At 48.3% G+C, this 25045-nt stretch overlaps 1 protein-coding gene across 1 annotated transcript in view; it reads left to right on the plus strand.

The window, feature by feature from the left end:
• Positions 1–24139, plus strand: part of LOC147896306 (uncharacterized) — a 98995-nt gene extending 74856 nt beyond the window's left edge. The window contains exons 8-11 of the mRNA XM_087382655.1: positions 20319–20773; positions 20921–21137; positions 21467–21660; positions 21745–24139. Of these exons, the coding sequence (XP_087238781.1) occupies positions 20319–20773; positions 20921–21137; positions 21467–21660; positions 21745–21946 (1068 nt within the window). The 3' untranslated portion in view covers positions 21947–24139. The remainder of the gene's footprint in view (positions 1–20318; positions 20774–20920; positions 21138–21466; positions 21661–21744) is intronic.
• The last annotated feature ends 906 nt before the right edge of the window (positions 24140–25045 follow it).

Raw genomic sequence — 25045 nt, forward strand, 5'->3', positions numbered from 1 at the left:
TACAGATCTACCTCAGTAGATCCACTATGCATGAGGCTTTCTCATTTTCAGAGGCACAAGAAGAATATCCAAAGAAACATTTGGATGCAAGATTCTCTGAAATTCAGGATTTATTCCCACCTAACACAAAGTCACAAAGCGGGGGAATACGCCATGATATGATTCTGGATCCCATATGCAAAGAGTCAGCTAAGTTTTTGGTTGACATTTTCAATCATACAAGAGTGAGAAAAAACTATATGTCAGTAAAAACTCTTACACTCCTTGGTAGAGCAAAACTACAAGACTGGGCTTAACACATATCCTTGTTGCTAACCAATTATGTATCCACTACACATAATGGCAAAAGCTACAATGCCCATCTATTGGCCATAATAATTGGGTTTGCAATAGAGCAAGAGGATGACTCTACACCCCTCTCAACATAAGATATAGAGGAATTTGAAACATTGATATTATCGCGAGAATGGGAATTAGACCCTCCATCTATTCTCAATGCAGATAGCATGGAAGGGCAACAATCCGAACAGATTCCAGAGAATGACAATGTGGAACTCTGCCAAAGAATATTGCAACTCAGTTCAGTCTTGCTCCTGCAGAAAGACTCGAGCGTGGAATGGATGTTATCCAACATCCATTTCAAAACATTGCAAAATATAATTTAGGAATATTTAAAAAGTACTGCACTTGCAAATTCGATGTCCGACCGCGTGTTGCACAAGTAAATCAAACTGGCCACAAGCCTTCACGACTCTAGAGTCACAACCCCCAAATGCCTCTAGTGGCACCATACAACAGACTGTTATTCAAGAAATAGACCAACATTCCACATGGGCACATGGGAGTCAACTGTATGTCCAATACAAGCAAGGCCATAGCACATTCTAGATCATACAACATCACAACCAACACTTACAACAATGGTCTCAATTATTTGCTACCATGGCGTCAGATGAGCAGGAAAGAGAAATGGAAAGACAGATGCTCCCATCATTCCAATCCAAGTTGCAAAGTGCCGAGACTGAAATTATGAAGCTCAAGGAAAGCATGGCAGAATAAATGCAGCAATAGCTCCTTGCACAAAATGCTCTAGCAGAAAGTAGAAAGGATGCCCTACAAGCCACGGTTTCTCTCCAAGAAAAACACCTACAGCTATCTGATGCCTTGAACCAACAGAAAAAGGTCGAGTTATCCCTCTCCCATATGCAAGCCACTTGTGATGATATCAAGAAGGAATTGGTGCACTTAAATGAAAGTTTACTGCTTAAAGAGGATCAACTCCATGTCACATTAGACACAAACAAAGAGTTGCAAAACTACCTCAAAGAAGGTAAATATCAAATTCAAGCACTAGAGAAGGAATGGATAGCATCAAGTGAGATACTTGTGCCCACCAAAGCAGAATTGGACGCTCAAGAGCAAGAGATACTCCAACTCCGCATGCTTAATGATCAATTTTCAAGGCATCCAAAAGCAGCTCAACAATTCAATAGTTTAAAGCTTGCATACACCTCCACAGTGGATAAGTATAAAGACAAGTGCATGGAATGGCAAAATTAAAAGGCAATAATTTCCAAGTTGGAAATTCAACTACTAAGTCAAGCTGATGACGATGCGAAGGGGTCAGCACAAGATATTCTGCTACAAGGCATCACTACATTATACCAAGATCTTGTTGCAATCCTCCAGCAAGAGGATCACCTTGAAGAAAGAATACACATACTCTGGAAACACTTGCAAATCAAAATGTTACATGCAGTATCTGGTCTTGATTGGACTAGACCTGTAAGCACCAAGACTCTCTGAGATCTAGGCCAGCATATGGATGAAGACGATAAGAATTTGTTCTGTCTCTCAGTACATGCAAGTCTCGTACGGTTAAAGGTTGATGCAATACTACTATATGAATGCTTGATGGGAAGCCTCCCTCTTCGGGTAGTAGTTGGAATCCTACCTATATTGCAACAATCACCAGTAACTTCCACGGGATATAACTCCCAAAAAAATCCAAAATTAAAGCTATCAATGCCTACCAGAGGAATATGTGGTCTACCTTCAATGTAATCTCCCCTATCTTGCCACTTGAAGCGGAAACATGTCGAGGGGAGTCAATCTAACAACAGGAATGGTGGGTGTGAATACAGAGACGAGGGCACACCACAACCCTCAAGAATATATATTAGGATAGGATAGGCATTTGGGTGGAACCGGTTCAAAGTGAACCGTGTTCACACTGTGTATGAGGTGGCACAGGGCCTTAACCCCAACAACCTCCCACCTGAAGGCAATGTGCCTCAAAAAAAAAAAACAGCAAGTACATATAAAATGTACAAGGCCTATCCAACACCCATCAGTGTCCTGCAATGTGCAAACCGCTCTGCTGGCAAGGGCTTAGTGAAAAGATCAGCAGGGTTATCATCAGTATGGATTTTGACAAGTTCTAACAACTTGTCATGCAATACCTCACGAATAAAGTGGTACTTAACATCAATGTGCTTGGTCTTCTGATGAAAGACCGGATTCTTTGCCAACATAATAGCACTCTGGCTATCACAATGCAAAGAAGGAATATCCCCTGAAAAACCCAAGTCTCCCACCAGACGTGAAAGCCATATGGCCTCCTTGCAAGCCTCAGTGGCTGCAATATACTCTGCCTCCGTGGTAGACAATGCTGTGCATCTCTGTAACCTGGATATCCATGAAATAGTACCACCTGTGAAAGTAAACACGTAGCCCGTGGTGGACTTACGATTGTCTACATGCCCTGCATAATCTGAATCTGTGTATCCATGCACTTGTGCATCTTGCTTGCGAAAACATATGCACACATCTTGAGACCCCTTAAGGTATCTCAATATACCCTTAATTGCCTCCCAATGTCTCTTACCGGGGTTAGCCATATATCTACTGACTACTCCCACTGCAAAAGCAATATCTGGTCTAGTGGCAACCATGGCATACATCAGACTGCCACATGCAGAAGCATAAGGAATTTTGGCCATATTAGCCCTTTCATCATTTGACTGAGGGCTGTCCTTTTGGCTGAGTTTCAAATATGGAGGCAATGGTGTGCTCAAAGCCTTTGCCTTATCCATATTGAACCTCTCCAGAACTTTGCCAATGTACTCTTTTTGAGAAAGATAGAGTAAACCCTTTGACCTGTTCCTTACAATTGGCATACCAAGAATGTGATTTGCATCACCAAGATCCTTCATGTCGAAGGTTTTGTGCAATTTTGCCTTCAAGGCATTCATATCAATAGATGAATTCCCAGCAATAAGCATATCATCCACATAAAGAATGAGTATAAGAAGACTACCATCTCTTGTCTTCTTAGTGTAGAGGCAATGATCATGATCAGACCGTCTGAATCCTTGTGCTTTCATGAAAGCATCAAACTTGTGATACCACTCTCTGGGTGCCTGCTTGAGGCCATAGAGACTCTTCTGCAATTTGCATACAAGCCCTTCTTTTCCCTTGACTTGATATCCCTCTGGTTGCTGCATATAAATATCCTCGTGAAGGTCTCCATGAAGGAAGGCCGTCTTCACGTCCATTTGGACAAGATCCATGTCCTGACAAGCAACCAAAGCTAAAACAGTCCTTAATGTAGTCATCTTGACTACAGGAGAAAAAATTTCATCAAAGTCAACTCCCTTTTCCTGCTTGAACCCCTCAGCAACTAATCTTGCTTTGTACTTGGGCTTAGCATCCCCTGGAGTGATCTTCAACCTATAGACCCATTTGCATGGTAGGACTTTCTGGCCTGTAGGCAGCTGCACTAGATTCCATGTCTGATTCTTCTCAAGAGATTGCATTTCTGAAGCCATGGCTTTCTGCCAATTCTTTGCGTCTTCCCTCTTCATGGCTTCTTTAAAGCACGAGGGCTCACTACAATCTGTCACCATGATGTAATCATCAAGTGCATTTACCCCTGGAACAAACCTATCAGGCATACGAGACACCCTGGTGCTCCACCTAACCCAACCATCTTGATTAGGTGGCTGATTTACTTGCAGTTCCTGCATATTTTGGGGTCGTACAGCCTGCTCTGGAAGCACATCTTGCTGAATCTCAGGCTGCATTTGTGGTTCTTCCTGTGGAGGATAATATGGAGCATTAAAAGCCGGAGGTGGCTGCTGATTTTGACCATTTTGGACAGCATTTTGATTGGCATTTTGTGGTTGTGCTGCAGGTCCTTCCTCCTCAAAAATGACTCTTCTCACTCCAATGGTATTGATAGGCTGTTTTTGCATCCTATCTTCTCGAAAAATCACATCATTGCTCCTCACAATCTTGTGAGATTCAGGATCCCACAACCTGTAACCCATCTCTCCATTGTCACCATACCCAAGAAAAATACACTTGCGTGACTTTGGGTCTAACTTGCTGCGTATTTCCCTTCTGATATGCATAAAGGCCTGGCAGCCAAACACCCTGAGATGTTTGTAAGAGGGTGGCTTTCCGGACCACATTTCTTCAGGTACCTTCAAATCCAAGGCACGGTTGGGTGACCTATTGATGAGATGTACTGCTGTCTTTACAGCTTCTGCCCAAAAACCATGGGTCAAATGTGCAGGTGCTCCTGCGAGCTTCCCCTCCCCCGCCGTACCTCTACCTCCCCCTCCTTGCCTCGCCCTCTCCCGCCCCTACCCCTCCGCCCTCACCTCCCCCCTCACCCCCGCCTCGCTACGTCCCCCTCGCCACGCTCCACCCCCGCCCGCTCCCCCCCTTCGCTCACCCCCGCCCCGCTACCCCCTCCGCTCCACTCCGCTACGCCCTCGCTCCACACCTCCCGCCCGCTCCCCCCTCCGCTCACCCCCGCCCCGCTACCCCCTCTGCTCACCCCCCGCCCCACTACCCCTGCCCGCTACCCCCTCCGCTCACCCCCGCCCCGCTACCCCCGCCCCGCTACCCCCTCCGCTCACCCCCGCCCGCTTCCCCCTCCGCTCACCCCCGCCCCGCAACCCCCCTCCGCCCCAACCCGCTACCCCCTCGCTCCACTCCGCTCACCCCCGCCGCCCATTCCGCCCCCTCACCCCTCGCCTCCCGCCCCGCCCCCTCCCGCCTCTCCGCCCCCCCGTTCCACCCCCGCCTTCCCCTCCTGCCTTCACCCCTGCCCCCCCTCCCCTTCCATTCGCCCCACCCCGCCCCCTCCGCCCCTCCATTACCCCCGCCCCCCGTCCGCCCCCTCGTCCCCGCTCCGCCTCTCCCCCGCCCCCGCTTCCGCTCCCGCCGCCCCACCTCACCCGTCCCCCGCCTCCACGCCTCCACCTCGCGCCACCTCCATTCCCGCCACACCCAGGCTCCACCCTCCCGCTTCTACCCCCCCCTTTTTTTGGGTGACAGCCTCTTCCTCATCGGAAGCCTCGCAGTTTGTCTTGGCGGTATGGCGGCTCCCTGCCCGGAACCGGAGGCCCAGACGGTCCCTCCCTCTCCAGATGCCTACCGCGTCATCCTGACAGAGCAGCAATCATCTCGGGTTCAGGAGGTTGCCAATGACTTTGCTCTTACCTTGGTCTATGGCAGAGTCATTGGACATTCCCCATCCAGATCAGCCATCAGGGACTGGCTCCAGTCCACTCTCATGCTAGAGGACGGCCATATTGAGGAGGTGGCCCTTATGGGAAGGGGCATCTTCTGGCTTAAACTCTCCAGTGCGAAAGCTGCGAGCAACCTGATTGCTGACTCCCCTACGTCAGTGGATGGAAAGATTATCATGATAGTCCCGTGGTACCGTGGATTCAGCGCAGCAGATTTTGATGCCCGGTTCCGTATACCTCGCCATCCAGTGACGCTAGTTTTTCCTGGTCTTGCTGCTGAGCTGCGGCCGATTGTTAGGGACCTGGGTTCCCACTTCGGCTGGGTTATGCACGATACTTTCGCCGATGCGGTGACTACGGCAGGAGCCCCCCGAGTCCGTGTGGCTGTGGCGGATCTTGCGACTCTCCCGGCAGTGATCGAGATCGTGACAGGTGCCGGTAGCATCACCCAGAGCATGGTAGTCATCGGACAGCCAGGACAATGTCTGAGGTGTCACAGCTTTGGACACCTGGCGGCTGCTTGCCCACGTTTCGCCAGCTCTTCTCGGCCTCCCCCGACTCCCCCCTCTCCGCTCCCTCCTCCCCCCTCCGCGCAGCCACGCCAGGAGGAGCAGAGGCAGCCGGAGCCCGGACCAGAGATAGCTGGCGGCTGGACTGAGGTTAGAAGGAAGAGAGGAAAGAACAAGAAGATTTCTGATAAAGGCAAGGAGGCAGAGGTTACCCCGCCTGTAGCTGCACCTCAGAGACCCGACAGGCAGCCGCCCTAGGGACATGGGAGAGCATCTTCTTCGACGGTAGCCCGCCCTCCACAGCCTCAGGTCCCCCTCTCTTCCTCTCCCCAGCCTCTTCCCATCCAGCCCCAGCCCATCCCCCAACTGCACCCCTTGTCTCCCGACCCGCAGCTTCAACCCCCTCGTCCTCCTCAGTCTTCTCCCCCTCCTTCTCATCCCCAGTTCCAGTTGCAGCCCCATCCCTCCCCCCCCCCCCCCCCCCCGCCTCTTTCAGTTCTCCCGCAGAGCTAGCTGCTCCGACGGTTCCTCAGCCGAGGGCAGTTCCCGCTCCCCCTCCTTCTCCTCCTCCGCTAGCCGCCCCTGAGGAGTCTGAGCTGCCTATTCCCCAGCCTCCTCCCCCTCCCCCTCCCCCTCCGCTGGCAGGACACCCGGAGTCTACACCACCACCGGAGGAGGCTTCTCCGTCTGCTAGCCCCTCAATGGTAGACTCTGACGGGCCTCAGCTTCAGGAGAGAGAGCTCCCCGCGACTTTTACAGATCTGGCCCCTGGGACTACTTGGATGTGGCCGACCTCGGGACCTTCCCTGCTTGCCTCGACATCAGTATCTTCCTGCTCCGCAAAGGGGTAGATGGGAAGATAGCCGCCTTGGCCCCTAGGGATGGCCCTAGCTTTGCTTTCACATTCCTCAGCGACGGCACCGAGACCTGGACAAACGACTCGGTCTGGGAGGCTCTTAGGGAGTAGACGCATGCTCAGATTTGCTCCTGGATAGGCCCGTCCGGTGGGCAGCTTCTCGAGACTCAGTGGTCCGAGGGTGACGTGCGCTTGCGGTGGCGCTGCGCCGCCAAACGATTCAGACTGATTGTGATCCTCAGGCCCCCCCTGTCTTGGCCCCTCCCCCAAGATGTCAGAGCCTGGATGCCTCAGAAACTCCGTGCCTTCTACGGGGGATGTCCACCTCAGAGATCTCGAGCTGGCTCGAGAAAGCCTTAGTTCATGGTACCAAAGGCCTCTCGCCTTTGCTGAAGGTGTTGAAGGACGGGCAGGACGACCCCGACTCCCCCTCCAAACCTTCCCATAAGCGCCAGCGCCTCTACTCCGAAATGTCAGCTTCTTCTTCGACCTCGACCGCGAGCAGACAGTTGTTCGCTGCCTCCCAGCCCTCACCATGAGCCTACACCTCGTATCCTGGAATGTGAACGGGTTTCACTCTTCTGGCACCCGTGGTCCCAGGAAGCTCATTTTGAGACAGGAACTTTAGCCAGCAGTGATAGGACGTTTGGATGTACTTCTGCTCCAGGAACACAAGCTTTCGGCGGCTCACTCCCGTAGATGCGGGAAGATCCTCCCTGGTCGCTCTCACACTTACTGGGAGCCCTCGATCGGCGCACTGGGGAGGAGTGGTGGTGTCTGTACTTCCGTGGGAGAGCAGCTAGCCCAGGGAGTTTTCGGTCATGGCACGTTGATTCCAGGTCGTGCCCTGTGGGTAGGCCTGGAATTGGAAGGCTCCAGAGTTGGAATTCTCAACATTTATGCTCCCACAGATCTCCGTTGTAGAGCCACCTTCTGGAGGACACTTACAGGGATTCTCCCAGACATGGATTCCTGGATTGTTGGAGGTGACTTCAACAATTTGGAGACCTTGGAGGACCAGCAGGGCAGAGGACCGGAGTTTACAGGTATGTCTCAGGCAAAGCAGTCCGCTTGGGACTCTTTTATCTTTGCGACAGGAGGAAGGGACTGTTGGCGAGACCCGTCCTTCCGGCGTTGGCACGGGAGTTTGGACTTCTCGTGGGGTTTCCGCAGGGAAGGAGGCAGACTCCTGGAGAGGCTGGATAGATTTTATGTTAGTGATTGGGCCATCAGCAGAGGTGGTCAGGCCGGTATAGTTCCAGGGACGACACTCTCCGACCATGCGCCGGTGCTCTTATCATTAGATTCGGCAGCTCAGGCCCTTCCCCCCCGCTCATGCCGGATTCCCGACTCCATTTTCTCGAGGGAGGACGTGCGCAGCAGTATTTGCAGTCTTTGGGATAGAGACTGGGGCGAGTGCGCGGATTTGGTTGATTCGGTGGCGCAGGCTTTGCAGGAGTCCAGCCAGATCTGCCAGCTCGCAGCCCTACAGGTTCGACAGGAGTGGTGGGGTAGAGAGAGAGCCCTTCGGAGGGACCTCGCCTCCATTCAGCGGCTCCAGCAGGCACCCCCGGGCTCGGAGGAGCTTCGGTTCCAGGCCCTTCGAGCCAGAGCCCTTCTTGAGGAGACACTCCAGCGTCGCTTAGAGTTTTCCTATCACGCCTCTCTCTCCTTCTGGGCTCGGAAGGGTGACCGGATGTGCAGGGAGTTCTTCAGGACACATGGCCAGAGAGCTGCAGGTGATCAGCTTCGGAGTCTCAGGACAGCGGAGGGACACATTGTCACGGATCCGGGAGAGGTCTTGGGATTGGCCACTGACTTCTACAGGACCCTTTTCCAGCAGGAGCCGCTTGCTCCTCACACTCGTCGTGCCCGTGAGGAGGTGTGGAGACACTCCTTCCTTGGTCCAGCCTAGCATGCAGGCGACGCTATTGGCACCGTTTACCACGGATGAGATGTTGGAGGCCTTGATGGCCATCGATGGACAGAAGTGCCCAGGTGAGGATGGGCTATCCCGGGCATTCTTCACCTCCTTCTGGGACCAGATCCATCAGCCCCTCTTAGCAGCTCTTCAGAGGATTTTCAGCAGCGGTTATATGCCAGAGAGCCTCTCCTCGGGACTGATTTGCCTCATCCCGAAGGGAGGAGATAGACAGGAGATCCGTCAGTGGCGCCCGATCACTCTCCTTACCACTGCCTACAAAATCCTTGCCAAGATGATCAGCGCCAGAGTTCGGCCTCTACTTCCAGACCTCATTCATGACACTCAGACAGGCTTTGTCCAGGATCGCAGTATCCTGGATAATCTCTTCATCTTTTCAGAGGCGGCGGAGTGGGCTCAGCACAGCGGATCACACCTTGCCATCCTACTTCTCGACTTTGAGAAGGCTACGATCGGGTGGACTGGTCCTTTCTGGAGGGGACTCTGGAGCGGCTAGGTTTCCCAGCAGGTTGGATTCAGGGTATTTCAGCTTTGTACAGGACAGCCTCTAGCAGAGTCATCATTGGAGGCAGGATGGGTGAGCGTTTTAGCTTGGAGAGATCAGTGCGTCAGGGCTGCCCCCTTGCCCCTTACCTATTTCTCTTCTTCGCCGAGGCTATGACTTACTACCTCCGGGCGAGGTCTACAGGGATCAGGGGTGTTCGCCTTCCCCTCTGGGAGGACACGGAGCTCTTGGACTCGGAGTACGCGGATGACACAGCCCTGTATGTCCAGGACGATGAGTTGATGCTGGAGAGGGTGAGGATGGCCCTGGAGGTCTTCTGTTCGGCTGCTGGTGCGAAAATCAACTGGAACAAATCAGTTGGTTTCCTCACAGACCCCAGGGCGCGTTCTCAGTGGGGGAGGTTTTTGGGTTTCAGGTGGATCCCGCGGGGACAGACAGCTAGATACCTGGGTTTTCAGGTCGGCCTGGACATCACGCCAGCTCAGCAGTTTCTCCTGGTGCTAGATTCCATCCGACGGAAGCTGGCTTTCTGGAGCACTGCTAAGCTTTCCCTTGCAGGTCGTGCCTTGGTAGTCAACCAAGTCCTCCTTGCCACGGCTTGGTATGTGGCTTCCTGTTGGTGTTTCTCGAGATCCAGTGTGGCACAGCTTAGGAGGCTGGTTCGGAACTTCCTTTGGTTCGGGGAGGATGGCCTCAGAGATACCAGAGCCAGGGTTGCTTGGCAGACAGTTATTCTTCCGCAGGCCGAGGGAGGCCTGGGAGTCATCGATCCAGAGCTGCAGAGTCGGGCCTTGTTAGGCAAGTTAGTCATCCGCGGTTTGACCAGGGGGGGGCAGACGTGGAAGATGCTACTTCAGCAGGGGGTCGGTTCTTGTGTCCCGCACCGAGGTGGAGAGTGGCTCCCGTCCCTCAGGTGGATCTTCACTTCCGCCCCGCTTACTCAGCCCCGTTCCCCACTCGTTCGTAGCCTCCTCATGGTTTGGAGGCGGCTCCGCTTCAGTCTCATTCAGTCCCCTCCCCGCTGTCAGGAGGAGATCGATCGCCACCCGCTTATCTGCAATGATCAGGTCAGAGATGCCGAGGGCCTTCAGCTGGGGGGGAGATCACATATCAGGTGGGATGGTTGGATGAGGGAGCCAGCCCGATCCCTTCGAGTTTGGAGGGACACGTACAGACATTTAGAGACGGCTGATCTCGCAGACGCAGCTGGAGGTGCACGTGGAGCCCAGGCGAGACGCACGGAGATCGACGGCGCGATCCCAGCTGATTGGTTGGTTCCACTTGAGCCTCAGATCCTCATGCCTGGTGACGACCGTTGGCTGGGACAGTTCACCCCCCGTGGCATTCCACTGGTGGTCGCAGGACGTATGGACGACTCCTCTATTTCTTTCTTCGCGGTTATGGGGGGTGGACGACTCAGGAGAGAGGATGCACTCATCGACCCCCTACTCTTTTGGCAGAGGGTTCGGATCGTAGGCCTTTTGGGGAAGGTCTGGCGTACCGATCCTAGCATAGAGCAGGATCAGCTGCAGCTTTGGCGACTCTGGCTCTGGGAGGGGCGGGCCTTGTCAGAGCTTGATTGGGACCCAGGAGAGTGGAGCTGGCCAGAGGTTGTGACAGGACAGGGGCCGACCTCCTTTGCCTACAGCACGACTTTGGGCAGGCGAGTTCTTGGGAGGATGCAGAGCCGCCCCCCCACCCAGCGGCCCAGTTGGTATGCACAGGGTATTTCCAGATTCTTTTTGCAGGCCTTCTGGAAGGCCTTGTGGGAGAGTTGGCGGCCGCGGAAGATCTCCTACTTCCTGTGGCTTCTCGCCCACAAAGGTCTTCCGGTGGGGAGCTGGCTGAGACAGATAGGCCAGGACGGACGCTGTCAGATCTGCCATGAGGTTGAGGAGTCACCAAAACACTGCCTGTGGAGCTGCACTCGCGCCCAGGAAGTGTGGAGGTGGACTTTCGGGATTCTCACTCGCGCAGCACCAGAGCTAGGGTTGATCACGTGGGGCGCGTTCTGTTGGTGCAGCACCGCACCTGGTCTACATCACTTATTCGAGGCATGCCAGCAGGACCCCACTTTCCTTATCACGCAGGGTACATGGGGGCTGCTCGAGGGTATCCCGCAGCACCTAGCAGAGGCGGATACAGGAGTTCAGGAGAGGCTGCCAGTCTGGGAGATTATTAGCAGCATAGCAGGGTGGCACATTTGGACCTCGCGTTGCGGGCAGATCCTCGGTGGCACCTCCTTAACGACTGCCCAGATCATGACTGATATTTGGTGCGAGATTATTCATACCCTCAGAGGCCAGTGGGACCAAATTCAGGGAGATTCCCGGTCCGGTCAAGAGAAGCGGAGACGCTTCCTCCGGACTTGGAACACTCAGGGCCTCTTCTTTGAGCAGACTTCGCAGGGCCTTCGGTGGCGCTACTCACCACCCCGATGGCTGTTCATTCACACTCGCCTTATCCCGACGTGAGAGAGTGATTTATTGTGTTACCTTTTAGGGCTGTGTCCGATTTGTGAACGCAGCCCGTCAGCTACAAGCTGACCTTTTGTATCTTGTTCTCGAAGTAATATAATTAGCATTGTTTTTTCGGCAAAAAAAAAAAACCATGGGTCAATCCTGCTTGTGAGAGCATGCTAAGAGTCCTCTCTTGAATGGTCCTATTTGCCCTTTCAGCCACGCCATTTTGTGGAGGATTGTAGGGAGCGGGCAACTCCCTCTTTATCCCCTTCTCATCACAAAATGTAGTAAATTCCCTTGAGAGGTATTCCCCTCCATTATCAGACCTGAGGCATTTGAGCTTCTTTCCTGTCTGATTCTCAACAAGTGCCAACCAAGTCTTGAAGACTTTGAACACATCACTCTTATGCTTAATGGGATAGACCCATATCTTCCTTGATGCATCATCAATAAAGGTGACAAAATACTTGGCACCGCCCAAAGAAAGATTGGGCATTTCACATACATCTGTATGTACTAAAGTTAGGACTTCTTGTTTAACATTTCCAGCCTTTTTATGGGCTGATTGCTTATGTTTGCCATAAATACAATGATCACATGCTGAAAAATCAGAAAAATTAAGTCTTGGCAAGTAACCCAAAGAAGACAATACTTTCATTCCTTTCTGGCTTATATGGCCCAACCGGCTATGCCACAATGAAGTGTGTGGCTGCTCGGTCACATGGATTACATTAGCATCAACACCCTCAACATACAGTGGATACAAGGTGCCTGATTTGCAGCCCTTGGCCACAACCATATTTCCCTTAAGCACCTTCCACATAGAATGACCAAATTGGGTGAGATACCCTGCATCATCAAGCTGCCCAGTGGATATCAAGCTCTTCCTGAGCTGTGGCACATGTCTCACATTGTGCAATACAAATTCAGAACCATTTGGGAATTTTAAATGTACATCCCCAATACCAACAACGTCACAGGCATAATCATTCCCAAGTTTCACGCATCCTTTCTTCCCTGCATCATACGAAGCAAACCACTGCTCATCAGGAGTAACATGATAGGATGCACCTGAGTCTAATAGCCAATCCTGTGCATATGAGCCATCATTGGCCACAAGAAAAGAACTATCACCAGAGGAGGCAACAAGTATGACATCGTCATTATCTTCATCACTGCTAATCACTGCATTGAGCTCCTCAAGTTTAGCCTTGCCCTTGGTGTCTTTGGCATCTCTTTTCGCATCTTTGTCCTCTTCTTTTCTTTCCTTATCCTTGCCTTTGTTTTTCAGCTGAAAACAGTCCCTTTTAATATGCCCTTTCTTATGGGAGTAGTGGCATTCAAGGTCCTTCCGAGGACGGGACTGACTGCGAGATTTCCCTTTATTTTGGTTTTCCCCTCTATTTTGCTGCCTACCTCTGCCCACAGCCAATGCACTTGCATTCTTATTTTCACTGCTATTCTTACGCCTCACCTCTTCCTGCAGAAGAGCGCTTTCCACATCTTGGCATGACAATCCTGTGAAAGCAGGGGCTGAATTGCTGATGGCTGTAGCAAAAGTATCCCAACTGTCAAGAAGGGTACTCAAGAGAAAAATGGCCTTCACCTCATCATCAAAATTCATTTTCTGATTTGTGAGTTGGCTGAATATAGAGTGAAACTTATTTAGGTGAAGTGAGAGAGCTGTCCCCTCTCCTCTTCAACCAAAACACTTTACTAGCTGCACTCTGACTCTCGAAAAGGGACTCAAGTTTTTTCCATATGCTGTAAGCAGTGGCTTCATTCTCTACACCAAGAATGGTACTTTTGGCCTTCTCATTCATGGTTTCCCACTGAAGGTCACTAACTTCATCAGGCTTGATCCCTTTATACTTGATAGGCATATTTTGATCTTTCTGGACCAACACATTATATATTTGGTTCTTCCAATAAGAGAAATTTGCATTCCCTTCCAACTTCTCAATGTTCCAGTAGTTGCCTTCGTTGCTTGAAGACATAGTGATAAGCTGAAGTAGAAAGAAATAAATACACCTAAGGCACAGAGGGCCTCAAAGTCACGTACTGTGACTAAATGCAATGTTGTCCACTCTCCAAAACTGATTGCAAAATCTCGTCTTTTGTCACTGCATTTGACACATAGACATGTAAATCCCCTTTCAAAACTGTTTACAGCTGCCAATAACACCAATTTGAGCAAAAGCCCTTTGTTTTGGCGTCTATTGAAGAAAATTATGTCAAATAGGTACCCACAAGTGCATACAAGCACTCTAACGTCAAAAGCCCCAAATTTGTTGCATGAAATTTCTCCAAATTCGGAGAATGCACTACAATGGAGAAAGGCTGTAGACGTCTTCTTTCGAATGGGGATCCACTCCTGTAGCGTCGAAAGTGAAGGCTCTGTGTGTTGCTCTGCTGCGCAGCAGCACTTGCGACAGCCGATCACTTGCCTGAAGACCTCGAGTTAGAAAACAGGCCGATCACTTTACTCCCCTGAAGACCTCGAGTCAGAAAACAGGCTCTCTGCGCTATTTGACGCCTGGAACGAAGGACGCTGATGGAGCTCCGTTATTTGACGCTTGGAACGGACGCTGATGGAGCTCTGTTATTTGACGCCTAGAACGGACGTTTCGCTATCATCAAAGCGTTGTGCCTCACCCGCTTTGCAAGCCTCATGAACGAGGAGTTCCAATCACCCGCTGTGCAAATCTCACGAACGAGAAGTTCAAATCACCCGCTTTGCTAACCTCACGAACGAGGACTTCTTTTGTCTGAGCCGTTGCAGGGCATCACAGGAAGCGGCAGCAAGGCGTGTGTTAAGCCTGCTTCACGAGCTATATACGAAGATGAGCTCTGTGCTGCTGCTGCGTTGCGAGGGAGCATTTGCCTGCTGTCCGAGCGCGAGGTACCCTCAGGAACAGAGATGGCCAAGTCCGTAGCCAGAGCTTCCCGTAACAAGGACTTGACTCGAGGCGTCGGTCGCTGCTTGCGAACTCGCTCTGATACCAGTTGAAGCGGAAACACGTGGAGGGGAGTCAATCTAACAATAGGAATGGTCGGTGTGAATACAGAGACGAGGGCACACCACAACCCTCAAGAATATATATTAGGATAGGATAGGCATTTGGGTGGAACCGGTTCAAAGTGAACCGTGTTCACGCTGTGTATGAGGTGGCACAGGGCCTTAACCCCAACACCACTCTCTATTCTGATCTACTCACATCCCTCCCTAACTCTAGTACTATCCTCCATACCTTTCCAAAAATCAACGCTAATCCATATTCCTTGCCATGCCTCTTTGCCCATGCCTCTCAACACTATTGCCTAATCCAAGAATCTAACTCCTATCATCCAGTTACACCTAACTTTTTTCCAACACTTGACAATCCATCCCTTGAGGATTATCAAGTTGCTAAATCAATTTGCCCTGCTCTCCCTCCACTTTCCACAAACATTCCTACTTCTACCTTTTCAAATTCACTAATTGCTTCGACCTCAAGCTTTTCCCCTATAATCTCTTCCTCTTCCCCAATCTCCCTTGAGTTTTCAATGGAAGACACCATTAATGATACCATCAATGAGCTTCAAGAATTGGATAATCCAATTCGCACACCCACACGAGAGTTGCAACAAGATACAGATAGGATTTCCATGCCTAGTAATCCCATTGGTGATTTTTGGAGGCAATACCCAAACATGCAGTTAAGAGGAGGATGGGACCTCTCCGGAATTTTAAAGAGTATCCACCAAGCACAAATCACTCTAGAGATCAGTATGAAATTAGAGCCACAACCTTCTTAGGGTAGACCAAAGCTGCTCAATGAAAAGGACCTCCTTGAATACATGCAGGCTCCATCTTCCTTTCGCACGCATCCCACATTTGATGCGGTGCCCCGTCGCTACCGGTGGGATGCCAATCATCATGATCCAGATAACGCAGATGCTCCTAGCAATTGGCCGTTAATCAATAGAAACTCTAAAAACAGTGATCAGAGCCTTGGACAGACATGCATCAATTATGCAAAGCAGTTATGACAAAACACTCAAGGAAAGTGAAAGATACAGTGAAGCCTTAGCAGTCATCCTGGAGGTGTCCCTCACCATTGACGACCATTTGCCCAACCTCAGCTTCAATCCAAATCAACATATAGATGCTCAAACAACAAGTCGCCTCTTTCAAAGAGCCATTTCTCTTCAAGGGCATTATGTGTGTTTGTTTGAAGAAATGGTTGACACTGGCTTCCTAAAAACTGAGCAAGCAATCTACGGTGTTCGTGGATTACAAGGAAAAGATCGACAAGAAGCTCGCTCCATCTATCACCGCCGCCATCTTTACCATCACAACTGCATCACAACACCATCTGCAGACCCAACCATAACCCAAGGGCGGGTAATCAAGTCGGTCCAGGGGAGTTGTTAACTTTGTCGCAACAAGGGCCAGAAGTGCAGTCTAAGACAACAACTATGAGAGCATTGTGTGTGTAGAGTAGCGGTAAAGCTCCGCTTGTAATATCTTGAGCCTGAAAGATGGTATGATAAATCTTAAAGGATGAGGATAGACAAAATCCTCTCTAGAAATGATCCAATCATACTTGCAAAATCAGGATCTAGAGAGAGAGAGACTAAATCTAGAGAGAGAAAGACTAAAAGCCTACACTTTCGGAGGTCCCTCCACTTTGTGTAGAGACCCAAAAAGTCCCCCCACTTTGTGTAGAGATCCAAAAGGTCCCTCCACTTTATGTAGAGATCTAAAAAGTCCCCCCACTTTGTGTAGAGACCCAAAAGGTCCCTCCCAAAAGTGAGGGACTCCTGTCCAAAAGGTCTCCTACAAAAGAGGTCCCACCATGGAGGTACCTACGGATTGTGTAGAGACCAACATGTATAAATATCTCTCAATAAAATGAAGCTCCCACTCTTTGGGGTTCAGTCTTCAAGCTCACTATTGTGTTCATGCGATTGATCTCCATTGCGTCCATGCTCTCTTACACTATCGTGTTCTAACATGCCCTTACCCTTGCATGCTCTACCCTTGTACTTCCTCCTCCTCCCTCATCCTTCTCCTCCATCTCCTCCTCCTCCTCCCTCCTCCTTCTCCCTCCTCCTCCTTCTCCTCATTCCTTCTCCTTCTCCTTCTCCTCCTCCCTCCTCCTTCCTCCCTCCTCCTTCCTCCCTCCTCCTCCTCCTCCTCCTCCTGCCTCTTCCTTCTCCTTCCTTCTCCTCCTCCTCCTCCTCCTCCCTCTCCTTCCCTCCTCCTCCACTCTTCTCCCTCGTCCTCCTCCTTCCTTGTCCCTCCTCCTCAACCCTTACCCCTCGAATCTGCAAAGGAGACTAGCTCTCCACTGCTCAATCTTGGACAACTCCTAAACCTTGCAACCCCCTCTGAACCCTGGAACTCCTAGTTAGCTCTCTCAACCCTGTCCCCCTTTCGAACCCTGAAATCCCCTTCTAAACCCTTGAACTCCTGTGGAGGCGAGAGCCTCCATCAATCGTTATGATAAAGCTCTCTTTCTCATTCACGCGCGCGTTTACACGCTTTAGCCTACACTTCTCACCGAAACATGACCTGAGGACCTATGCTACACTTGTGAACACCTATGCTACGACGAGCAATGACACAACTGTAGGTGACCAACACCCTCGGAACCTGCACTTGGGTAAAACAGAACCAACAGCCCTTCACCTCCGGAGTGCCGACAGAAATTCAGTACAAAGACTTTGTATAAATGGATACTCAAGTATGTGTGGGTGTGTGGATTTGAAGATACAATTGTACGGAGCAGGTACAACGTACGGCGCAGGTACATCGTGCGGAGCAAGTACAACGTAGGTACGTATGGAGCAGGTACAATGCATGTACGTACGGAGCAGGTATAGATACTGACGCAGGAGGCAGGTCCAACCAGGCTCTGATACCATTGTAGGTACGATGTGCAAGAGGAGCAAGTACAAGAGTCGATGGAGATAAGCTGTCACGTCAACTAGATTAGATGAAAAGTAAAGTACATAGTACTTAAAGGTAGACCCTAGGACTCAGTGTCCTAGGTGTCACATAGGACTAAATGTCCTATGTGGCATAAAAGGCACTAAAACTCTAAGTGCCTATAACTATGCCTACAAGGCACATACCATGGCCCATAGGTCATCACTAGAACCGGGAGAAGATGGCCTATAGGAGGTGTGGCTGGAGTAGTAGTAGATCCAGAGGTGGCTGTAACAGTTGCACCAGTGGTGGCAGTAGATCCAGAAGTGACTGTAGCAGCTGCACCAGCTGTAGCAGTAGCAGTAGCAGAAGTGGATGCCACAGAGGAAGGTCGAAGATCCGATCTTGAGACAATACCTCAAAATTTTTTGGCAACCAGCAAATGTTTCACCATGTATGACCACATGGGATAATTGGGTCCATCGAGCCTATCCCCAGCTGAGAACATACCCATCCAATCGTTGCTTCCCATGGCAAAACGTTTGCGCTCAAGAGTAGCCTCAAGGCTTTCACAGCAAAATAAACTGGCTGTCGAAAAATGACAGCAAATGTCAGGTAGTGACCAACCAAAAATTGACTGCTCAAATAATGACCTCAATGCACGAGATGTCCCCAAAAATGTGACCTGCAAAACAATATCTGTCCGGTCAAAGGACTCCCCTGCCAAAGATAGTTGTCTTGCGAAAATATCAGCCCAAAACAAGGGGCAAATATCTGCAAATGTATCCAATGATCAATTCAGCTTTAAATGTCCCAGATGGAGGCTGCATGCCTCAAATTTGACAAGACAACAAGCCCAAATCAAGGGGAAAATGCATAATATACCCAAATTGAGGTGAATAAAGCAAATGTCACTGCAATGGACAACAAATCTAGCAAAAGCCCCAAAATCTGAGAGGGCAAATATGCCAAAAAGAGGGCAAATTGGGGAAAGCCCCAAATTGTGTTGCAAGTTGCAAATGTGATTCAATGTGCTGCAATTCCAAGCCAATATCAATGTTCCTGCATGTCAATGTCTACCAAATGCCGAAAATTGGTTGTACCAAGCCAATGTCACTGCAAATTGACAAAAACCCCAATTTTTGGAAGGGCAAAACTTTCAAATTTAGGGCAAATTGCCAAAAGCCCCAAATTTCGCTGAAATAAAGCAAATGTGACAAAATAACCTGCAAATCTAAAAATATCCCGCAATCTCTCAGCAATAGATCGAAAATCCCCAGTGTCGGATTGGAAATGAAGTCAAAATAGGACAGATACTGCAAAAGCCCCAAAATGTGACCAAAAGGGAGCAAATGTCACTGCAAAATCTGCAAAGAGCAAAATCACTTCAATGTCATTGCAATGTGTGCAAACGTGACATACGAATCCAACTGTACAAGGCAGATCTGAGTCAAGAGGGAGAGAATCCCAGCCAAATGGTGCTAGAGCAGGTTGGAGCACTTGGAGGAAGGCCCGAATGACTGAAAAGAGTTCCAGAATCTGAGCAAAAAACCTCCAAAAACAGCCCAAAATTGCTTGAAATCAACTTCTGACAAGTCGTACGGATTCCTGGCAGCATCGCGCACCTGTTTGTACATGTCCGTACGGCCGCACAACGAATTTTTTTCGGCCGAAATGGTGCGGGACAGGGTTGTTTGTATGCAGCAGCTCAGAAATTTCAAAAAATGTTGAAATCGGACCTCAAAAAGTCAGAAAACAGTTGCTGGACTGTTTTGCTGCTAAAAAAACAGGTTTCTGGCGATGAAATGAGGCACCGGACTGAGCTGGAGCAGGAAGCAATGGAACGGGAGTGGAGTACAGGAAGCAAACAACAAGCTGGAGCAAAACGGCAGGTAGGAGCAATGGGAGAGCATGAGGGTTTGCTAGAACTATTAAAAATGTTGCTGCATGCAAGACTTGAACCCTCTATGCATTGGAGACTCAATGCTCAAACTACTAGGCCAAAGCCTTTACTTTCATGCTTTGGAATTGACAAAATTAACTTAAAGCACCTAAGTATCTTGCCACAGCTATCATTTGCACAAGGGACTACACCATCTACATAGTATCAAGGGAGAGCGTAATTAACAAAGCGAACCCTTACTCCACTATGCTGCCCCATCCACTTCTCCAGCTTACCAATGTATACAAAGAGAAATGGGGGAGGTTGCATCTCTGTTTGACCCCAATATGACTATTGATAATTACCTTCTCACCCATATCTGATTCATCCACTAATGGCCTTGCCAGTTCTCTTGATAATACTTTATATATCCAACGAGAGAGAGAGAGAGAGAGAGAGAGAGATCTTGAGGCCACAACATGTTACAATCCATGATGGAATCACACACTGAAATGAAAGGAGATCATCACAAACTGCGTCTGTAAAACTTTAGTCAAACTAGGCTAATCCCAAAGCTAGTACCACTTATATTCCTAGTTTCAGTGTATATCCCTTTTTCTCATAACCATCCTTTGTCTTTTATTTTTGTTGCATGTATTTTGGAAGAACCATGTCCTGATATTCTCGATGTCTTCCATGCAGATGCCAGAGGCATTGCTTGATTATGACTTATCCATCAAGGATTATGCAGTCCTTCAACAGGAAGAGGTAGTCATGACACAATTTGCCACAGATAATGACACCTGTGGAAACACGGTTTCAAAAATTCAAAAGAGCAATAAGCTTTGCATCAAAGAAAACATAAGCTCTTCCAAATTGACTGACAAGGGAAACCGGAGAACTGCAATTTCTGACAGTTGCAAGCTTGTTGTGGACCTATCACCCTTGTATGTTTGTAATCATCACAAAGTTCAATCAGTTGATATGGTAAATGTTCCTTTAACGATTGTCCATTCTCGTAAACTTCAAATGAATGGGACAAATCCAGCCTTAGTGATTGGTTATGGTGCCTATGGGGAGATTTTGGATCTGAAATGGTGTAGTGATTTTCTAAGTTTGTTGGATCGTGGCTGGGTGTTGGCATTTGCACACGTCAGGTAAAAATATTTCATTTGGATATTGTAAGTCATTGAAAATTTTGCAATATTCCCAGGTCTGTATATCAGTTGGAGTTGGCATTGAGTGCACCTCTATGCAATTATGACGGAATCCTTTACTGCTACCATTATTGGGACTTAATGCAGGGGTGGTGGGGAGCTTGGAAAATTGTGGCATCAATCTGGGAAACTACTTCAGAAGCTGAACTCTATGAATGACTTTCTTGCCTGTGCTGATTTCCTTGTCAAAAATTCTTATGCGCATGGAAGTCGTCTAGCTGCCAAGGGAGTGAGTGCAGGAGGCCTTTTGGTAGCTGCAGCTGTGAATATGAGACCCAACCTTTTCCGAGCTGCCATATTGAAGGTTAGTTAACCCTCTAAAAACTTACTTATTTGGTACAAACAAGATCCTTACTTGTAGCCTTGGTGATACCTCTTGTACCTACCTTCCTGAAAATTGACAGTAGCTTTTGTGCACGAATCTTAATAGCAAGTTAGTTCTCTCATGTTCTCTTTGATCTTTTTTTCAAGGAGATATTTCATCTCTAGATGAGTTACACACTCCAGTGGGGATAGATCACTCAAATATGTATCCTCTTATAAAAGATAAGGAATAAGGGGGGTTCGGGGCAGGGGGTGTAAGGGAAGCTTCTCCGACCGGACCAGGAAATATTAAAATTCGATTGATTGCAGGTGCCCTTTCTTGATATTTGCAACACCATGTTGGATGAAAGTTTACCTCTTACTGTCCCTGACTATGAGGAATGGGGCAATCCAAACACCCGGGACATTTTCCAATACATTCGCAGCTATTCTCCGTATGATAATGCTAAAAGAGGTGCACCGTATCCTGGAATGTTGGTGTTGTCTTCATTTTTAGACACAAGGCAAGAACAATTACTCATTAACAATTTGTTATTACAAAGCAAGTGATTAAAATAATGCTCATTAATGTGCTTGATTGTTTATAGGGTGGGCTATTGGGAAGCTGCGAAGTGGGTCGCACGTGTTCGAGAATACACAGTCAATCGCACAGCTCACCCTGTGCTTCTAAAGACTGACATGAACTCTGGGCATTATGGGGAAGGTGGACGATACCAACACATCAGTGACACTGCTCTGGAATATGCATTCCTAGTAAAGATGACAGAAACTGGATATCATAACATGTAACACACACGGCATGGACACATCATAAAAAGGCAAAGATGGACTTGTGAGAAGATTGATCCACAGTTTGAAGATGGAAGAGTCAAAGCACATGCAGAAATGTGCGAATGGTTCATTACAAACCTGAAGATGAAGGGAACAAAATAAAGTGTAGGAATCGCTACATCTGCAGACAAGCATTGTAAACCTGAAGATGAAGGGAACGAAACAAAGAGTAGGGATTGCTACATCTGCACAGAGAAGCTGTCCAACATGAACTTTCTTCGCTTCTCCAGTATTGCCTGTGGTATCTACGGAATGTTTACTTGTGATCGACAACATGTTGATCAGAAGCAACCCATCAAGGCAGATCAACAACCTTGTACAGTGCTATCATATAAGTTTTGCTCATCATAGCTTGAGCACCTTCGTCACGTGAAGGAAAAAATGTAAACGAGGAAAAAAATAGATCAAGAGGGGTACTAAATTGTGGGCATTTGTTTGTTTCAACCACAGAAGAAATCATTCTAGATCGGATCAAAGAAAAGCAATGATCCGTCACATCGGATGTCTTCTACATCCAGCATCAAAAGTTACTTCAGCGGAGTCTCTATTTTTACATCTCAACATTATTGGAGATCCCTCGGAATTTTGTGAATTGGTTCAAATCTTGGAGCTTAGGAGCTTCTAATAATTTGATTGGTTGGTGCAGATACACAGACCCTCTGCAGCAGCACCTGCGAACTCAATTAGAGCACAACTGGGAACCCCTCGACACTTTGGTCGCCTTGCAATCACAGGCTCCAGCCAATCAATTGGAATGCACCAACTGAACACATTACACAACGAAACACTACAAACACAGGGTCTCTTTCGAAAAAACATCCCCGACCCAGTTGAGTACTCTGATGTCCAAGCATAAGCCATCAGCGGCTCAATCTCACCTATGACTGCAACCATTGCCTATGACTCAAGCATCCTCGAGTCACTTCAGTCTTCACTTTTGATAACGGCAGAGGATCATTTGATCTCCCTCCCTCCTTATCAGGAATGTCAGCTCATCCTGGCATACTTCTAGAGAGATGTGTTGTATTGTTCGCCCTTTCTGTGTCGATCTTGTTGACGTGTAGTCGGTTGCCATTTCGCTAAGCCCGTCTCATGCCGTGCTCCCATTCATTGACGGTCGACATCTTTGCGTTGTGGTGTCGTGGTTTGGCATTTCCAAGACGGATTGTGCGTCCCCAATACCCACTTGTTTTTTGTAGTACCGACGCGCTCGACACATGAGCCGGCGATGTACACGTCTTCTATTTCGACCTCCACGAGAAGGGCCATGTGCATTATTGTCTGGTGTTTCACAGTCCTGTAAGATCTGCTTTGTGTATGACTTGAGTAAGTTCATTTGTTGCCTGATTCATTTCCATTGTGATGTTTGCTCATTTGTAAAATTCTGCATGAGTTTGTTGATTCATTTCCATTGTGATGTTTGCTCATTTGTAAAATTCTGCATAAGTTTCTTCCTGCCATTAGACTATGTCATTTGGCTAATATTCCTTTGCCGCAGCTAAGGTCGTTTGGGTGTTCGCCCACCTAAGCTGGCTGCCCCCGTTCAATTCCTTCCTTGTTGTGTGTCAATGTAAGCCACATGGTTGTGTGTGCATCCTTGTTGTGTGTCAATGTAAGCCACATGGTTGTGTGTGCATGTGGGTGGGGAGGGAAAAAAGGACATGTCATTCACGCATATCTGGCCTACAACGTTTTGCGTGGAAGCCTTATTGACGCCTGCCCAGCTTAGAGAAGCGAAAATGATTTTCTTTTGGATTTCCACGTGCTTTTTTCCTTTGATTGTTTTGTCCCACTTTCTCTCTCTCTCTCTCTCTCTCTCTCTCTCTCTCTTCTTCTTCTTTTCTTCTTCTTCTTCTTCTTCTCTTCCTCTCTCTCAGCTTCTAGGGCAGGCCTTTTGAATGTATTCAACTTGTTTTCTAGATGAAAGCCCTTATTGTTTTTGTAACAATGCCATTGAATGACATTTCATAAACACAAATCATCCAACAATGTACCAAAGGTCCTTCAATCTGACCCAAGCAATGCCATACAAGGTAGGGTTCAAGCATTGAGAGGTGCTATGTGCCATCTCACACTAGTACAAACAAGGCTACAACAATCAAGTGTCAAAGACTTGCAAAACATACACTTGTTGAAGTAATTTCAATAAGCATGACATGACCATGGCGATCGATGACATTAAGAATTGGGTCCTATTGCAAGTATTATCTAATAAGTTCACATAGACAAAAAATGAGTGTTTGTTTGATGTTTATGTTAGCAATGTATGGATCCTTGTTTTCACACCTTGTTTGGAGTTGGAAATTGCATCCACATTATGTCATCATTGTTAGGTGGTGTCATGAAAAGCAACATCATCTCCATACACAAGTCACTTAAATCCCTTTGCATATCTGAGCAAGCTATCCTTATTTTATTGCATTTATAGGGCACGAGCCAGAGTTTAAGAATTTGGTTATTGTATTGTAGTGGTCAACAACATGCACGTGGTATCCTTTCCTGATTGTGATTTGAAATGCATCGCCATTATGTTTGTTTGTTGGTTGTTTAGTCAAGAATAGACATGGGAAGGGTGGTTACATGGTGGTTTGCGAACACAATTCATGTTCAAATACTTTATTTGTTAGTATATTGTACATGTCCTAAATAAAATCAATGCATGCACAAATTGTTGGTTGTCTCCTCGTTATCCTCAGCTTATAGCATTTAGATTTTGTAAGCCAATAATCAATTCTAGTATGTCTTCCTCTTTTTTGAATTTACCATGGGCTTGCTTGGTAGAAATCACCACAGGAAATAACATGGACATCCCCGAAGAACTCATTTGGTAATATTTTATCGACTGCATATAAATCAAATATTCTTTGCCTAACCAACGTAATTTCATCAAGTACAAGAAGTCACACTAGAGAGAGCAAGGAAGTTAGTTCTTCAAGCTTTTCATGGGATAGTTGTATTGGCAAATGAATGAATTGTTGTGCCAGTTATATTATGTGTTGCATTGCTTGTGTATGTCAGCATGGGAGCTTTAGGTAATTGTGCATCGAAATTTGCAAT

This window comes from Dipteris shenzhenensis, chromosome 12 (genome assembly GCF_047967505.1).
Source record: "Dipteris shenzhenensis isolate YYH24624 ecotype China chromosome 12, Dip_SZ_1.0, whole genome shotgun sequence".
NCBI lineage: Eukaryota > Viridiplantae > Streptophyta > Polypodiopsida > Gleicheniales > Dipteridaceae > Dipteris > Dipteris shenzhenensis.